This window comes from Helianthus annuus, chromosome 1, assembly GCF_002127325.2.
Source record: "Helianthus annuus cultivar XRQ/B chromosome 1, HanXRQr2.0-SUNRISE, whole genome shotgun sequence".
Taxonomy (NCBI): Eukaryota; Viridiplantae; Streptophyta; class Magnoliopsida; order Asterales; family Asteraceae; genus Helianthus; species Helianthus annuus.
In genome coordinates, this window is record NC_035433.2 from 129,827,320 (window position 1) to 129,844,104 (window position 16,785).

Sequence of the window (16,785 nt, forward strand, 5' to 3'; positions counted from 1 at the left end):
TCACACACTGATTTTTCGTGTGAATCAAGTTCAGTGGACGTTTCTACTGATGAATCTAGTGGGACCTCTTTGGATGGCAACGATAAAAAGGGATCATTATTTGTTGATGACGTCTCAGCCTCGATTGAGACTGAAACTAAAAATGATCTACAAAACGAGAAAGAAGTCATTTTAAATGAAAATTTGAAAGAAACTTTTTGTGAAGAGAATCCTAAACCAACATCTGAAACACCAACACAAAATGGTTTTCATGAAACAATAAGAAATGATAACTCTACTTTTTCAGATTCTCATGCTTGTGCCAGTGCTAGTTCTGATCCTCAGGTATCTACAAGCTCAGGGAAGGCACAAGCAAGTCAATCAAAACAGAACAAGCAAGCTCCATCTTCAAGACCCAAAAGACCCGCAGCCACTGTGAATCATCAAAAATCTTCCACGTTGAAACGACAAACTTGTTTCAATTGTGGGATAGCCGGGCACATTGCCAGAAACTGTGTTTCTTTGTCTTCCTCTGTGCAGTCTAAAAATCAACGTGCACAACATCAGAAAGTCAAACCAAATCGATTTGGTCCTTCTAAGTCAATGACGACTCATAAGTCTAAGACAATGAAGAACGACCATCGTAGGGTCAGGCCTTCTGATCAAGATTGGAATGCAGCCAAACGTAGACATAAAAATCAGCAAAATCATTTTTCAGAAAACAGATTTAAGGCGTTTGGTAATTATGCTAACAACTGGTCTAAACAATATTGGAAACCTAAATCTAGAGTCATGCATTCCAACTTGCCTCATACACTTCATAAAAATTCTGCCAATGAGAATTCATCAAAGTTTTTAAATAAAGACAATCTGGTATGGCAGAGGGTAACTTATATCGATGCAAAGGGACTACCCAGATCCACTATGGGCTGGGTACCTAAATCTAACTAATCCCGCTAATCGTGCAGGAACAACTGTGGAGGACTACCGTGCGCCTCTGGTACATGGATAGTGGCTGTTCCAGGCACATGACAGGAGACTTATCCCAACTTGTGAACGTCAAAGAATTTAATGGAGGATATGTCTCATTTGCGGGAGGTGAATCTGGCAGAATCACATTGAAAGGAACTGTTCGAAACGGTGTTCTCAGCTTTGAAAATGTTAATTATGTTCCAGAACTGAAACACAATCTGTTAAGTATTTCGCAGATTTGTGATCGAGGGAATTCAGTTCATTTCACGAAGAAGGGATGTCATGTTCTTAAGCCTGGGATTGTTATTCCAGAAGACTGGTTCTTGATGACAGCTGAGAGAAAAGGAAATGCTTATGTTATTGATATGAACAAGAAACCGTGTGAAGAGATCACTTGTCTATTTTCAAAGATTTCGGAGCATGATGGTCTGCTGTGGCATCGTCGACTTGGGCACGTAAATATGAAAAATCTGAACCGTCTAGCTAAAGGTCAACTGGTACGTGATCTTCCAATCAAGGACTTCATGTTGGTGGAGAAATGTGTTGCTTGTGCGAAAGGGAAAGCTCATCGAAAACCTCACAAAACTAAACCTGCACCTTCGACAAAAGCTGTACTCGAGCTACTTCACATGGATCTTTTTGGCCCAGTGAATGTGCTGAGCATTGGGAAGAAAGCTTATTGTCTGGTAATCGTCGATGATTACTCTCGCTACACTTGGGTGTATTTTCTCAGCCACAAAAATGAAACTGCTGTCTTGGTAAAACAATTCATTACTTTGGCTGAAAATCAAGCGAGTACTAAGGTGAAGATTATTCGATCAGACAATGGGACAGAATTCAAGAACGTTACTTTGGATACTTTCTGCATTGATAAGGGAATCGATCGTCAGTTCAGTGCGCCTCGAACTCCACAACAAAATGGAGTAGCTGAAAGAAGGAATCGTACTCTCATTGAGGCTGCGCGTACTATGCTGGCTGATTCAAAGCTTCCTAGCTTCTTTTGGGCCGAGGCTGTTAGCACGGCTTGTTATATCCAGAATCATGCTTTAGTAAACAAACGTCACATGAAAACCCCTTATGAGATTCTGGAAGGACATAAACCTTCGGTTTCACACTTTCGTATCTTTGGTTGTCCATGTGTATTCTTACTAATGGACTCCAACGGAAAGTTTGAAGTCAAAGGTGACGAATGTTACTTTGTTGGATATGCTAAAGGCTCTGCTTATAGGGTATACAACAAAGTAACTAAAAAGGTCGTCGAGTCGTGCAACATTGAATGGCTTGAAGAGAATGCTACGGACGCTAGAGTTGGTCCAGATTGGTTATACGATTATTCTGCTCTGTTTAAATCATTTAACATTTTGTCAAGTGATGTTTCAGTTGCAGGTGTGTCTATTCCCAAACAACCATTGTCGTTTGAAGATACGGAAGACGAAGCACAGATGCAAGACAACGTGAGGCATCATACAATTGATCCACCGGGAATGGTGTTTACGCAACATCCTACACCAACTCCGATGGTCAATAGATCTCCTGAGGGTGCATCAACTAGTGACTCTGCACTGTTTCCTGAACCAATTCCTGAGGATTGTGTTGTCACTTCTCCTGTAGTTCACACTACTACAGCTCCTAATGAGGGGGAGTCTAGCAACACCACCACTGAAGAGGAGATTGTACCTGATTTGGCCATACCTACGAGCGTTCAACGAAATCACCCAATCGAGAATGTGATTGGTCCTGTAAATGCAGGAATTTTGACCAGGAGTCAATCAGGAACCATTAACACTTGCTTATATTCTTGTTATCTTTCTCAAATCGAACCTAAAACTATTGATATAGCTCTGCAGGAACCTGGCTGGGTAGATGCTATGCACGAAGAGCTGAACCAGTTTGAAAAACTTGGAGTATGGAAGCTCGTCAAGTTGCCAGCAGGAAAACGTAAATTTGGAACTAGATGGGTATTTCGAAACAAGCAGGATTCTGCAGGAGTCATCGTTCGGAACAAAGCAAGGCTGGTGGTTCAGGGATTTCGACAAATTGAAGGACTGGATTATGATGAAGTGTATGCTCCGGTTGCACGACTTGAAGCCATCCGGATCTTCTTGGCTTATGCGTCATACATGGGATTCACTGTTTATCAGATGGATGTCAAGACCGCGTTTCTCTATGGAGATGTGAAGGAGGAAATTTTTGTCGAGCAGCCACCAGGGTTTGTGCATCCAGACCATCCTGATTACGCTTACAAGCTAGACAAAGCACTGTACGGGTTACACCAGGCTCCTCGGGCTTGGTATGCCACACTAACAGAGCATCTATTGGCTCATGGGTATACGCGTGGCACCATAGACCAGACTCTGTTTATCAAGAAGGTAGGAAGAGATCAAATCTTGGTTCAAATCTATGTTGATGATATCATTTTCGGATCTACAAGTGAGGATCTTTGCAAGGAATTTGAGAGAGTTATGAAGAAGAAGTTTGAAATGAGTGCTTTGGGGGAGATGACACTGTTTTTGGGCCTACAAGTCAAGCAGAGTTCGCAAGGAATTCTTATTCATCAAGGGAAGTATGTGGATGATGTGCTGGAAAAATTCAAATTCACGGACGCAAAGCCTGCTGAAACACCTATGGCAGAGAGACCACTATTGACTGAAGATGAAGAAGGAGAGTCTTTCAATCAACGTCAATATAGGTCCATGATCGGGTCATTGATGTATCTCACAGCTAGCCGTCCGGACATCATGTTTGCTGTTTGCAATTGTGCACGCTATCAGGCTAATCCTAAAACTTCTCATCTTACTGCTGTTAAAAGGATCTTTCGGTATCTTAAAGGCCGACCTCGGTTTGGCCTGTGGTATCCGAGGGATTCCAATTTTGACTTGTTTGCTTTCTCTGACAGCAATTTTGGAGGTACTGACAGTGACAGGAAATCTACATCTGCGGGATGCCAATTTTTGGGTGATCGGCTCATTTCTTGGCAATGCAAGAAACAACAAACAGTGGCGATATCTACAGCTGAAGCCGAGTATGTTGCTGCTTCTGCTTCTTGCTCTCAAGTGGTGTGGATGCAACATCAATTGCAGGATTATGGTTTGACTTATCTTAACACTACTATTTACTGCGATAATGATGCTGCAATACAAATTGTTCGAAATCCTGTTTTTCACTCCAAAACCAAGCACATTGATATTAAAGTTCATTTTATTCGAGACTGTTTTGACAGAGGTCTTATTACTCTTGAACAAATCGACACAGATGCAAATGCTGCCGATTTGTTCACCAAACCTGTCAGCAGCTCGAAATTCAGAGTGCTTGTGGATTTTCTAAAAATGATCCGTTTTACTGATTGAGCATGTTTTGTTTTTCGTAGGTAAATTTGTTCATAAAGTTTTCTATTCTTAGGTAGTTTTTATTTATGCTCAAATTTAGGGGGAGAAAAATCGGAAAATACAAAAACATTAAAAAAATCGAAAAATACAAAAACATTAAAAAATCGAAAAATACAAAAAGAAGTGTGGCTGGACTGGGAAATGAAATGAATTTTCACATTATGGTCGAGGGCTGACTCATGTAAGACCAGTATCGAAATAGTTTGACTCTAGTATGATGTGTTGGTAGGCTCTATCCTTAAGATTGGAAACATTAACTGTTTCTGTTCAGAACTAAACTAGTACATGACCTCAGAAAAGAAAATCACTTGGAATTAGCTCATGTCTATTTGAATGTCTGTATGTTGTCCCGATACACACAATTTTGATCTGATTCTGAAATCTTATCTGAAAAAGTCGTGTACCTCCTCTGCTGCATCCAGATACATGCTGACCTGGAGGTGCTAGGCAACGACAGCTTCTGCTGCATCCAGATACATGCTGACCTAGCTGTCTGTTGTCGCGCTGTAGATCTAAACACCCGAAAGAGGCCCTCTAGTGCCCAAAAGAAACCCAAATTAAACCTATATCAAATTGAGAAAAACTCATTTGATCTGTATATTATATCATCTCTGCAAAAGATCTATTCTGTTCTCTTCTCAACCTACTCCCAGTTAAGATTTCAGAAATCTGGATTGGACTTGTGAAATATGTGGTAGGGAAGATACTTGCATGATAGAATGTGCTGTTTATATTTCCGGGATTTGATTAGTATTCGTTTGGGTGTTCATGGTTAAAATATCAAAACATGATAAAATGAGGTACAGGCAGTTACATGGAAAAGGTCTAGGGAGATGAGTTTAAAAGGACAAATATACTGGCAGTTGTCTAGATCATCCTATAGTAGATCAGTGTTGATAAGTGAAGTCAAGCCCGAAACCTTGTGATTTGATCCCTGAGTATCTATGCAAATTTCCTGATTTATTTTTGTAAATAATATTTTATTATTTAATTTTGTTTTTTTTAGGTTTTATTTTGCAAACATTGCTCAAAAGGTTTAATGGATAGTTTTTATTAAATCAGATTTTTAAAATGGGTTTAAAAATTTATTGATAAATCTGGTTTGAGCCCAAGTCCATAAGGCCCAAGCCCATAAGTCATGGGCCCATGATAACTGTGGAGTATAAAAGGTAGGTTACGAGTCATTATCCTTGTTCACTCGCAATCAAATCATTTTTCTCTCTCAAGATTCCGACGATCATCAACTGTTCCGACGTGTTTCCGGTTGCGACTCGCAATCTACCTCGTTGATCATCAAGGTATTATGACGTCATTATTCAAATTTTGCAGGGATTATGAATGTTTTGTTGAAGATTCCGATGAAGGTTTGAAGATTCCGATGAGGATTTGAAGATTCCGATGATGTTTCCGATGAAGTTTTGATGTTTCCGATGAAGTTTTGACTCGCAATCAAGAACACTTAGGACTCGAAACCAGTGGTAACGAGTTGCAACATCAAGATTGCGACTCATGGTTGCGACTCAATTTGTTTGTTGCGACTCATGATTGCGACTCGAAATCTGCTGTTTGCGACTCATGGTTGCGACTCGCAGACAATTGGTTTCGACTCGAGACCTTTTGGTTGCGACTCACGGTCTCGAGTGAACAGTAACAGTGTTTGTTTTGATTATTATTTTTATCACTGTCATATCAGTAGTTGGAAACTTATTTGATTTGTGTTGTGTGCAGAAAATGGATTTAAAGTTTATATCATCTCATAATCAAGTTGGATATTTAGCACCTCCACCAGTGAAGCACAAGCAGCTGTATACGTCATTGATAAAAGGCCTAAATACATGCAGGATTGTTCATGCTCTTCGTGAGAATCCAGTTGTTTATGAAAGCCTTATTCGAAATTTTTGGAAGACTGCTAAAGTTGAAATCATTGAAGGAAAGGGAGCTATAGTTGCTGAGATTGAAAAGACGAAAGTTATAGTGACTGAGCAGATTATTAGAGATGTGTTAAAGTTTAATGATCAGGAAACAGATCCTATAGAACTTCCTGCTGGAACAGTGGAAGCAATTCTACCTCGTTTAAGCTATGAAGGAAAGTTTCCTCCCCTGGTGAAGAAGTTTGTGCATCCTTACTGGCGTCTATTACTGCACATGTTCCTTTTATGCATGACAGAAAATAGAGGGGGTATTGATCAGTTGAATATCACACAGACTGCTGCTTTGATATGTGTGATTACAAATGAGCCGTTCAATTATTCAAGATATATTTTGGAAGCAATGAAGAGAAATGCAATTGGGCTTCGAAAAGATAAGTTTCTTATGTATCCAAGATTTGTGCAGATGATTTTGAATGAGTGTTATCCGGAATTGAAGAGATCAGGTAATACGTTGGAATTAAAGCCTATGGGTCCTTCGTGTTTTGGTGCTCTTACTACGAAGAAAGGAACTGAGAAAAAGTTTGAAGGTTTGATTGAGTTGGAGAAATTTGGTCAGTTTGCAGAGACAGAAGATGTTGGTGAGAATCCAGTGATGGCACGATCTGTTCTAGAGCGTAGTGTAACTGCACGTGCTATTGTTGCTGAAGAACATGATGTTCAAAGAGGTATTGAAGATGAGCCTGAGACTGAGTTTGTGACAATTGATTCTGAGGAAGAAGGTATTGAAATTATGTGTGATACTGATGAAGATGTAGAGCTTCCACCTGAAGCTGGAATGACTACTGCCGTTTCAACTGCTCCACCTGTGATTTCTGCTGAAAGTTTGGCTCAGTTATTAAAGTCTGTGACTGAAAAGATGGGAAATCCTCCTTCTGGTCTTTCAGTTCTAAATGAAGAGCCTAGTGAAAACCCATAGGATCCTGATTCCCTACCCTTGAAGCGGAAAATGAGGGATCCTCGGCTCGGAATGTATGTTGAGAAACACAAAGATCAACCCTTGATTACTGATGAAGATGATGAAGGTCTTTACGATTTTGATTTTGAGAAGAATATTACTGATACCACCACCTCTACCGCAGACATCTTTGAGTCTGATGTTGACGCTCAAAGAACTGATATGGATACCACCGATGTTACTGTCGAAGTTCAAGCTGCGAGTGTTGTTTTTGAGCCTGTTGGTGCTGTGTCACTTGGTGTTTCTGATTCTGCTGGTCCTTCTAATGTTGTTCATGATATGCCTAGTAGTTCAAGTGGTAAAAGGCCTGAGGAACCAGTAAGAATGCCTTTTGACGATGACTCAAGTGATGAAGATGAATTTATCAGTATGAGAGAGATGAAAAGAAGGTTGGTTGTTGTTGAGCAAGACTCGATTCACAAGGAAGCGAAGATTATCCAACTTGAAGACATCATAGTGAAAAAGGATCAACAGATTGAGCAACTTCAAGGAGATGTTAGTTTGTTATTCTCTATGGTCTATGATCTGCGTGGTAGACTTGAAAAGAAGTTTGGGCAGGAATTTTCTGATCCTACAGACGTTGAAAACAAAAGGAAGGCCTTTGAAAAGGATAATGCTGAAAAGAATGCTGCAATGGAGAAATACTTTGAGAGAGTTACTGATCCAGAAGCAGATAAAGCAAAGGCAGAAAGAATTAAAAGGAAAAGGGAGTTGGTGATTTTGAAGAACAAGAATCTGAACCCAGATGATGTTGATGCTCAGGCTACTCATCATCTGATGGATGTTGGTGAAACTCTGTATGATCAAGTTGGAAATCGCTCAGGTGTGGTAAGCTGGGGTTATGACCATGATAGAAAAAGATGGTGGATCAAGAGGAAAGTTGGTCCTGTGGAATGGTATAAACATCCTGGTCAGTTTCAATCATTTACGAAGGTTGATCTGACTGAATTGTCAAATGCACCTTACGTTGATGATAACCCTGGAGGTCCTGGACACATGTTTTTCGAAAGATTGAAGAGGGAAGTTCAGCGTAACTTTCCATCGATGCGTACTGCTGACTCTATTGTTAAACCTCTTAAAGGTGTTCGGGATCCATTTACCAATAAGCGAATGAAAGCAGTGCACTGGCCTGTGACAGACAAAGAGAAAGTGATTCCGTTGGTAAAGAAGATTCCTCAAGGTGCTTTGAAGTCTCTACATTTCTGGGCTTATGATGAGCGTCTTGGTCAGGCAGTGTTTGTTTGTGATGGTGATGTTAATTTTCGCTTGGTGGATCAAGTAGATGTGCTCAACATTGCTCTTGAAGATTTAGAAGTGTTGGCTCAAAATCAGATACGAGCTACTGAGAAATATGAAGCAATCGCGAAGGGATTCGGTGGTCTTAAGGATCGGTTGGGTGGTGATCGTGATACTTGAAGCGTCAAGAACCTGTATGCATAAACCTAGGGGGAGATTGTTGGAACCTGAAGGTTTATACATGTAGGTTTGCATAGTATAGGGGTTGTTTTGTGTATTTCTCTAATATATGTGTATGGGCCGATTAGGTGGTTTGGGTTATGTCGCAACCGGGTTAGCTTGTGGGCTTAGGTTTCGGCCTAGATAGTTAGTATTTAAACAAACCTCAACCTTAGGGTTGAGGTCGTTGGTTGAATAGGAGGTTGCGAGTTCAAGGCAGAGTCTTGTATCAGTCTTTGATAATCATTGAATGCAAGATTTCGGTTTGTTACTTGTTCATTGTTTTCATCTTGGTTATTATATTTATTCTTGAATCACCCATTGATTGGATTCCGCACAATCAATAGGTTGTTTGATATCATTGAGAGATCCTCACGGGTTTTACATTTATATACCCAAAAAAATATTGACACGTCTTTTACATCGATTAAAAACATAAAAACACATACCAGTACCAACTCCGAAATTTCAATATCGGTGTGAAAATTGTTCTATTGGAATAAGTTTGTTTCGTCACTATATCGATAAGACATCGACACTCGCTACCACTTACGATACGAAAAAGTATTTTATTGGTTTTTAGCAAAACTTTTATCCAGACATAGGTAAAAATAAGCATATCACAATGACATACTCAAAATATTATTTAACGTCTTACCTTAAAAATTATAAACAAAAAGAAAATGCTAAATAGCAGTTATAATAAAATATTATAACACTAATATAATATAATAATTTAAAAATAAAAAAATATAAAAGTTAGTGGCATAAACCTAAAACTTCATAAGTATACTATTGCTTATTATATTTGAAATTAATACATAACATATATGAATTTGGTGTTTGATTTAGTTTTTTAAGCTTATGCTTGTTAGCTTGGGAAAAGATCAAATAGGAAGTTAATTTTCGCTAGGAAGGATAGGAAGCCATATGATTATGACATGTGGCAAATTTTAAAATAAAGAGAAAGGGTATTTTAGTCAATCCAACTCCTTCTTCTTCCTTTTTCAAAACCCAGTAAATTCAAAAACCCACCATTTTCAAAACCCACCATCTTCAACTATTTCTTCACTTTCTATCTCAATAATCACTACATTATAGTGCGATTTTCATCACCAATCAATGATTCAGAACCCGATCAACGTGTTCTTTAGCTTTTTTTGAAGAAAACCCAGTTTAATTTCATAAAAAAATCTCGTTTTTTCCGGTGATTTTGGAGATAATCACTCGATTCGTTCGATTCGAGCGTTGATAAGTGTTTCTATCATTCAAAATTTGTCAATTGATGAAGAAATCGGCTTCGATCCATGTAAGAAATTCTTTAATTTCATTTTCATGATCTGGGTTTTTGATTTAGTCATTGCGTTTTACAATCTTTGCGGGGGTCCGGGGGCGGCAGCCCCCGGTAGCGGGGTCCCAGGGGCGGCAGCCCCTGGCGGGGTCCAAGGGGCAGAGCCCCTGGCTGGGGTTGAGACAGTTCACAGTGACACATTTCGAAGACAGTAATTCGTAGACAATTCAGACAGTTCACAGTGACACATTTTTTAGGTGTTTTCAGTCCATTGCGTTTTAGAATGAGTCATTTTTAAGTGTTTTCTGGCCATTGCGTTTTACATATAAGACATTTCTTTGTGTTTTTGGTGCATTGCGTTTTAGGTAAAACACATTTTTATGTGTTTTCTGGCCATTGCGTTTTACAAATAAGACATTTCTGTGTGTTTTCTGGCCATTGCGTTTTACATATAAGACATTTCTTTGTGTTTTTGGTGCATTGCGTTTTAGGTAGAACACATTTTTATGTGTTTTCTGGCCATTGCGTTTTACAAATAAGACATTTCTGTGTGTTTTCTGGCCATTGCGTTTTACAAATAAGTCATTTCTTTGTGTTTTTGGTGCATTGCGTTTTAGGTAGAACACATTTTTATGTGTTTTCTGGCCATTGCGTTTTACAAATAAGACATTTCTGTGTGTTTTCTGGCCATTGCGTTTTACAAATAAGTCATTTCTTTGTGTTTTTGGTGCATTGCGTTTTAGAAAAATGTCATTTTTTAGGTTTTTTTTTTCATTGCGTTTTACGTAACTGGTGGTTTTTCTATTGCGTTTTACGCAACTGGGTTTTAATTTTTTTTTTTAAAATATAGCAATAGTATACTCGTTTTAAAGAAAAAAAAACGCTCGTTTTTTTGGTGCAATTTTTATAAAAAAATAATGTCGTATGAAAGAGTTATTAACGTTTAAAAAATGGGGGGGGAATTGGAGGAGAGAGAAACTATTGGCTTGGATTGACTAGAATGCCCTTGAACAAACTCACGCGCCTCTTTTATTCTTTTCAATTTCCCTGATTTAATCTTAGCCCTTGATTAACTTAATGAATGGTCAAGATCACTTCCTATCCTTCCTAGCCAAATAAACTTCCTATTGTATCTCCACCCTTGTTAGCTTATATAAGCTAATTTGAAAAAGTTTATTTGAAGATGGTTTTTTAGCTTATTTGAAGAAGACTTCTTTGTTTAATGGCAAATGATATAAAACAAGCTATAAGCTAATCCAAACACTTAAAAAGAACTTATCAAATGATATAAAATAAGCTATAAGATATTTTAAAATATAAATATAAAAAAAAATAAAAACTAGGCCAAACACCCTTAAATTATATGGAAAACAAAGGGGTGATTTTATATTTTATATTAATCAAAAAATTTGAAATCGGTTAGGATCGGTGATCCTGACGTGATCCTCGCCCAAAATACCGGCCAAGATCCACTATATATACAATAATACAACCCTCAATTGATATATTCACAAACAAACCCTAAAATTCGATCTAGCCACAGTAGCAGCGAGCGATCGACGGTGGAAGTCTCCGGTGATAGTTTTTGAGTTTCGTCTGTGGCGGCAATCGTAAATTAAGGTAAATAAATCTCGTTTTACAATTAGAATTGTTAGTCAGATAGTATTCTACTGGTAGAGTTTCTTCAAACTACTAACAAGTTTGGATCATTTATATGGTTGTGAAAGTCGTTGTGTCATGTGTTTACTTTAACATGGATGTTTAGATCACATAACTAATTTTTGTGACGAGAGATAACATACAACTAGGTTAAGAAGTGATGTTCCATACCCGACCTTACCCGCCGGTTATTTATCGGTTTCATATCTGATGATTAGAAACCGGTTCCAACCGGGTTATATCCTACCTGAACCTGTAAAAACCCAACCGGTTCCAACCAATATCTGATAATTGACTCTTTGACCGGAACAGAAATCGAATAACATGCATCAAAGCAAATTTTCAGTCGGTTTATCAAGTGGAACTAGCCGTGTAAACCTAACTAACCGTATGATTTTCAACTTTTGAATGTGTGGTGTATTTTTTCCTAGAAAATATAGTAATCGCTATTAAAAAGACTAAACTACCCTTATATGATAGGACTTAACTAAAAATTTTAATCAGGTTAGTGTCAAAGGATCTAAAGTGTAATGGTTTTAACAAAGAAAGGACTGTGACTATAATTATTAAAGTTAAATGGTATCTGTTGCAATCCAATACAAGCATAAATGACGAAAAGTGTAATTTACCCATATATATATATGTATATAGAAAAAGTATATCGTACAATATGTCTTAACATACGCTACGTACGCGATGGCAAATCGCACGTTGTGTTGTAAAAAGTGAAAATCGCATGTGAGTAATAAAATGGAAATCGCATGTTATGGAATAAAATTGAAATTGCATGTGATTAATAAACTACAAATCGCATGTTGGTAAATAAAAGGAAATCGCATGTGAAAAAAACTAATGGAAGTCGCACGTTATAAACCCAATTTTGCACGTTGATTCTGAATCACGTACATTGCACATACGTTAAGGGATTCTGTATGTTAACCGCCCTCAGAAAAATGTATTGTGCAATATGGGTTAACGTACAAAGCGTACGCAATATCAAATTCGCACGTTATGTTAAAAAAATGAAAATCGCATGTTAACAAAAAATGAAAATCGCATGTTCAAAACAAAATGAAAATCGCAAGTTTATAAAAAACCAAACTTCGCATGTCAGTAAAAAAAAAAGCAAGCATGATGTTTAAAAATACCAAAATCGCATGTTATAAACCAATTTTCGTATGTTGATACTGAATCTCGTACGCTTCGTACGTTAAGCCATATTGTACAATAACCGGCCTCTTTCTCTCTCCTTCTCTCTCTCTCTCTCTATATATATATATAGAGAAAGTATAATGTACAAAACCCCTAATCATACTTCACGTACGCGACCATCCTGACCGTCAGATTTGTGTGATTAAAGCGTGATTACGCAACGATTAGGATTTTTCATTAAGGGCAAATTAGACATTACTCATTCTTGAACCAGGGTAATTCAGACATTTTCTAACATCAAGGAAATTATGCGAGTTTGTTATCTCCTGCATCCCGGTAATTACGATCCGTATCAGTTTCAAATAATTTCCGTTTTTCAAATTTCCAAATTAGCGGTTATTTGTGGGCGATTAGGGTTTCCATCTCTTATTGTTTGTAATGGATCCACAGAGTAGTAATGCTCGAAACATAGATGATATTGAATTTGAAGATGCTGAGGTCAATGCCGGTCATGATGTTGCAGAGCAATACAGGAATCCGACATCAGACAACCACGTTCTGTTAGATTATCAGACCAGTAAGTTGTCAATTAAATGGTTTCAATTTTCCAGAATTCAACCAAATTATGAAGTATATGATGTGTTGTTTTTGCTCGTTCATCATTTTTGATTATTAGTTTTTTTTGAAATGTAATATAATCCCGCTTGGTTATAAGATGTGTTGAAGAAGACATGTGTAATTCATTAACCATGCGTTATTTTTATGAAGTATACATTACTGGATGATTTTTTACCCCTTCCTACGGTATTATTTTTTGATGCGTTATTATTTCTGATGCAATTTTGCGTGATTTGTTCTTTTCCCTGTGTTTATTTGGTTAGAGGTCATGTTTATAATTCTTTTTTTTTGTCATTTTTAAAATGTGTAGATGAAAGATTGTATATTCCGGAGGTAGCTTCATCATGTGTTCCTGTTATCGGAATGGAATTCTCTTCCATAGAGCAAGCATATGTTTTTTTATCAGACGTATGTCAAGAAGGCAGGGTTCTCTGCTCGTAAAGGAGGTGAACATCATGTTGATGATATTATCAAGACTAAATACTTTGTGTGTTCAAAGGAGGGGCATAATCATGTTGATGGAAGTTTTCTAAGCCATATAAACGTAGGAACAGACCGACTATTCGAACCGGCTGTAAAGCTCAAATTAAGCTTTGTTCGACCGATGGGGTGTTGTATAAGGTCGATAAGTTTGTTCAGTCGCATAATCATTCATTTGTGTGCCCTAAAGATATGCATTTATTACCAACTTATAGACATCTTTCCGAAACACAAGAATAGGATGACATGGGAGCTTGGTACATTGAATCTTGGGCCAGTGAAAGCCTTCAATATAATGAGAAAAAGATACGGAGGTTTTGAAAATGTAGGCGCAACTAAAGACGATTGCAAGAATTCTAGAGCTAGGATACATAGCTATATCGGAGAGTATGATGCAGATATGGTTATCAATAGGTTGACCGATAAAAAGCAGATTATGGTTGATTATTCATTCGTTCATTCAGTCGATGAAAACAAACGTTTAACTGGCTTGTTCTGGGCCGATGGTTTGTGCAAACGTAACTATGCTGAGTTTGGAGATGTCATATCGTTTGATGCTACATTTAAAACCAACAAGTTAGTCCCCACTTCTATGTTATTCCTGTTATTTTATTTGTTTGTATTGTCTTATTGTTTTTTATTCATTTTTTAATCCACATTTTGAAGGTATAAAATGGTTTTTGTACCTTTTACTGGTATTGATAACCACTGTCGGAATGTGACGCTTGGAGCCGGGTTGCTAGCATCCGAAAGCATTGAATCATATAAGTGGCTTTTACAATCATTTTTGGACTCATTTGGTAAGAAGCCGAAGGTGGTCGTCACTGATCAGGATCCCGCGATGAAACAAGCTATCGAAGCAGTGTTCGATAAGAGTAGGCACAGATTATGTATGTGGCACATAATGAAGAAAGTTGCTGATAAGGTTAGGCTAAACTACAACATGCGTGATTATTCATTACAACCTGCGTGATTAGTTTCATGCGTTATTATTTCCTTCATTCAATTTTTTTGCCCTTGTTCAATAAGTTCCAATTCTTCTTTGTTTTAATAGGTGGGACATGAGTTGTGTAACAACGAAGAGTTCAAGAGACGTATGTGTGACATTGTATGGACTGATTCGATTGCGCCAGAAACGTTTGAGATAGAATGGAAGCTGATAATGATTGAATTCGGTCTAACTGAGAATAAATGGATTGATGATATGTTTGGCATGAGATCTTCGTGGATTCCAGCTTTCTATCGTTATGAGCCTATGTCTGGGCTTATGCGGACCACCTCCAGATCAGAGAGCGAAAACCATTTTTTCTGTCAAGTGGCGAATTCTCAACTTACGCTTGTTGAGTTCTTTAACCATTTTGATGGTGCAATGGACGTGCAAAGATTTAACCATCGGAAGAATGACCATATATCTAGAAATACAATCCCAGATAACTTTTCTGAATCTACTTTAGAGGATGATGCTATGAAAATTTACACCAGGTCTATTTTTGCTGATCAACAGTCAGAGATACAAGGAACACTATCCGAGTGCCTTCCTATGGAGACCAAAATTGAGGAACCATTTTTGAAGTATGAAGGATTGGAAAACACACGGTGACGGTTTACTAGAGGTAAGCTAACATGCGTTATTACATAACAACGTGCTTTTTTATTTGATTTTTAGTTTTCAATTGTTTTTGTTTAGGTTTGTTTCAAGAAGGGGGAGGATGTAATAGCATCATGCAGTTGTCGCAGGTTTGAACAATATGGATTCTTGTGCAAACATATATATTTTGTGTTCAAGATGTTCAAAGTGAAAGAAATTCCCAACAAGTACGTTATGAGAAGATAGACCAAATACGTGGTACCGAATGATCTAAATAATACATTTGATTTAAGTGTTGATGATAATGTGCGCATAAAAAGGCCAAAGAGGTTGCGTATGAGATTATGCAGACCGGAGAGTATCTTATTGGTAACTTGATGAAAGATTTTGATCATCTTCTTGTAGTCAGGGATCGGATGAGGGAGATGAAAGAAATGGTTGATGAACTTCGCATAACCAAGCCCATCGACCCTAAGTTTGATAGATATTCAAGGTTAATCGGTTACGAGAAACCGAACACTGATGCTCCTCCTACAGTCCGTGTGCCAACCGGTATTAGAAACAAAGGACGCGGTTCACATAAGCGGATTAAATAAAAAAAAAAAAGAGAAAATTAAAAGTCTAAAAGGCAAGAGAAGTCGGACTTGCAGTGTTTGCAATATCAAAGGTCATGATATTCGAACTTGCAAGGTTTTAAAGGGTAAAGCTAGTGCTGCCGATAAGAATGCCAATAAAAAGGGGAGGAAAAGAAGAGCAATTCAGTTAGAAAACGATCCTGGTTTAGTTGACGAAGAGGACGAGGAGGTAGAAACTGGTGAGGAAGAGGAGGAGTATGAGGAGGTGGACGAGGTAGATGATAGTGGTAGTGATTCTGAATGGCAAGACGAGTAATTTTTTAACCATAGTTGCATTCATTTAAACATTCCGTTTTTCATGACTTTATTAAGACACAACTTTATGTAATCTGTTACATTCAGAACATTTTTACCATCCTATGCGTGATTAAATATGTCATTTGTTTCTTTTTTACCCCTTTTCGATATCCTATGTGTGATTAATCATATCTGTTACATTCACAACTTTATGTAATCTGTTACATTCAGAACATTTTACCATCCTATGCGTGATTATCTGAAATGGAGATATCAAATTGGCCCTCTATAGCATTTTTGCATAACCTGTTCACAGCGACTTTCACCCAAAACATACCCAAACACAGATTTTCATCATCATAACTTGCGTCATAAAAAAAGACACATACGTGATAATTATTAGCATGCATTTTTCGTATTAATAATGCAAAAATAACATTCATAAAT

At 37.7% G+C, this 16,785-nt stretch overlaps 1 protein-coding gene across 2 annotated transcripts; it reads left to right on the forward strand.

Annotated features, from left to right (window-relative positions):
- Positions 1 to 11,401: 11,401 nt before the first annotated feature.
- LOC110931205 (protein FAR1-RELATED SEQUENCE 5-like) lies at positions 11,402 to 16,498 on the forward strand. Of its 2 annotated transcripts, XM_035974779.1 has the most exons (7): positions 11,402 to 11,589; positions 13,055 to 13,116; positions 13,231 to 13,357; positions 13,709 to 14,454; positions 14,545 to 14,803; positions 14,933 to 15,491; positions 15,566 to 16,498. In XM_035974779.1, the coding sequence occupies exons 4-6, from the start codon at positions 13,790 to 13,792 to the stop codon at positions 15,476 to 15,478; spliced, it is 1,470 nt and encodes a 489-aa protein (XP_035830672.1). In that variant the 5' UTR covers positions 11,402 to 11,589; positions 13,055 to 13,116; positions 13,231 to 13,357; positions 13,709 to 13,789; the 3' UTR covers positions 15,479 to 15,491; positions 15,566 to 16,498. The 2 variants fall into 2 exon arrangements, with proteins under 2 accessions (XP_035830672.1, XP_022030304.2); XM_022174612.2 differs by lacking the exon at positions 13,055 to 13,116.
- Positions 16,499 to 16,785: the final 287 nt, after the last annotated feature.

Excerpts from the sequence above, each read along its gene's own strand:
- LOC110931205 (XM_035974779.1), top strand. The coding sequence starts at position 13,790 with ATGTTTTTTTATCAGACGTATGTCAAGAAGGCAGGGTTCTCTGCTCGT. Across the intron at positions 14,455-14,544 it reads GCTACATTTAAAACCAACAA|GTATAAAATGGTTTTTGTAC; the intron begins GTTAGTCCCCAC and ends CACATTTTGAAG. Across the intron at positions 14,804-14,932 it reads TGAAGAAAGTTGCTGATAAG|GTGGGACATGAGTTGTGTAA; the intron begins GTTAGGCTAAAC and ends TTGTTTTAATAG.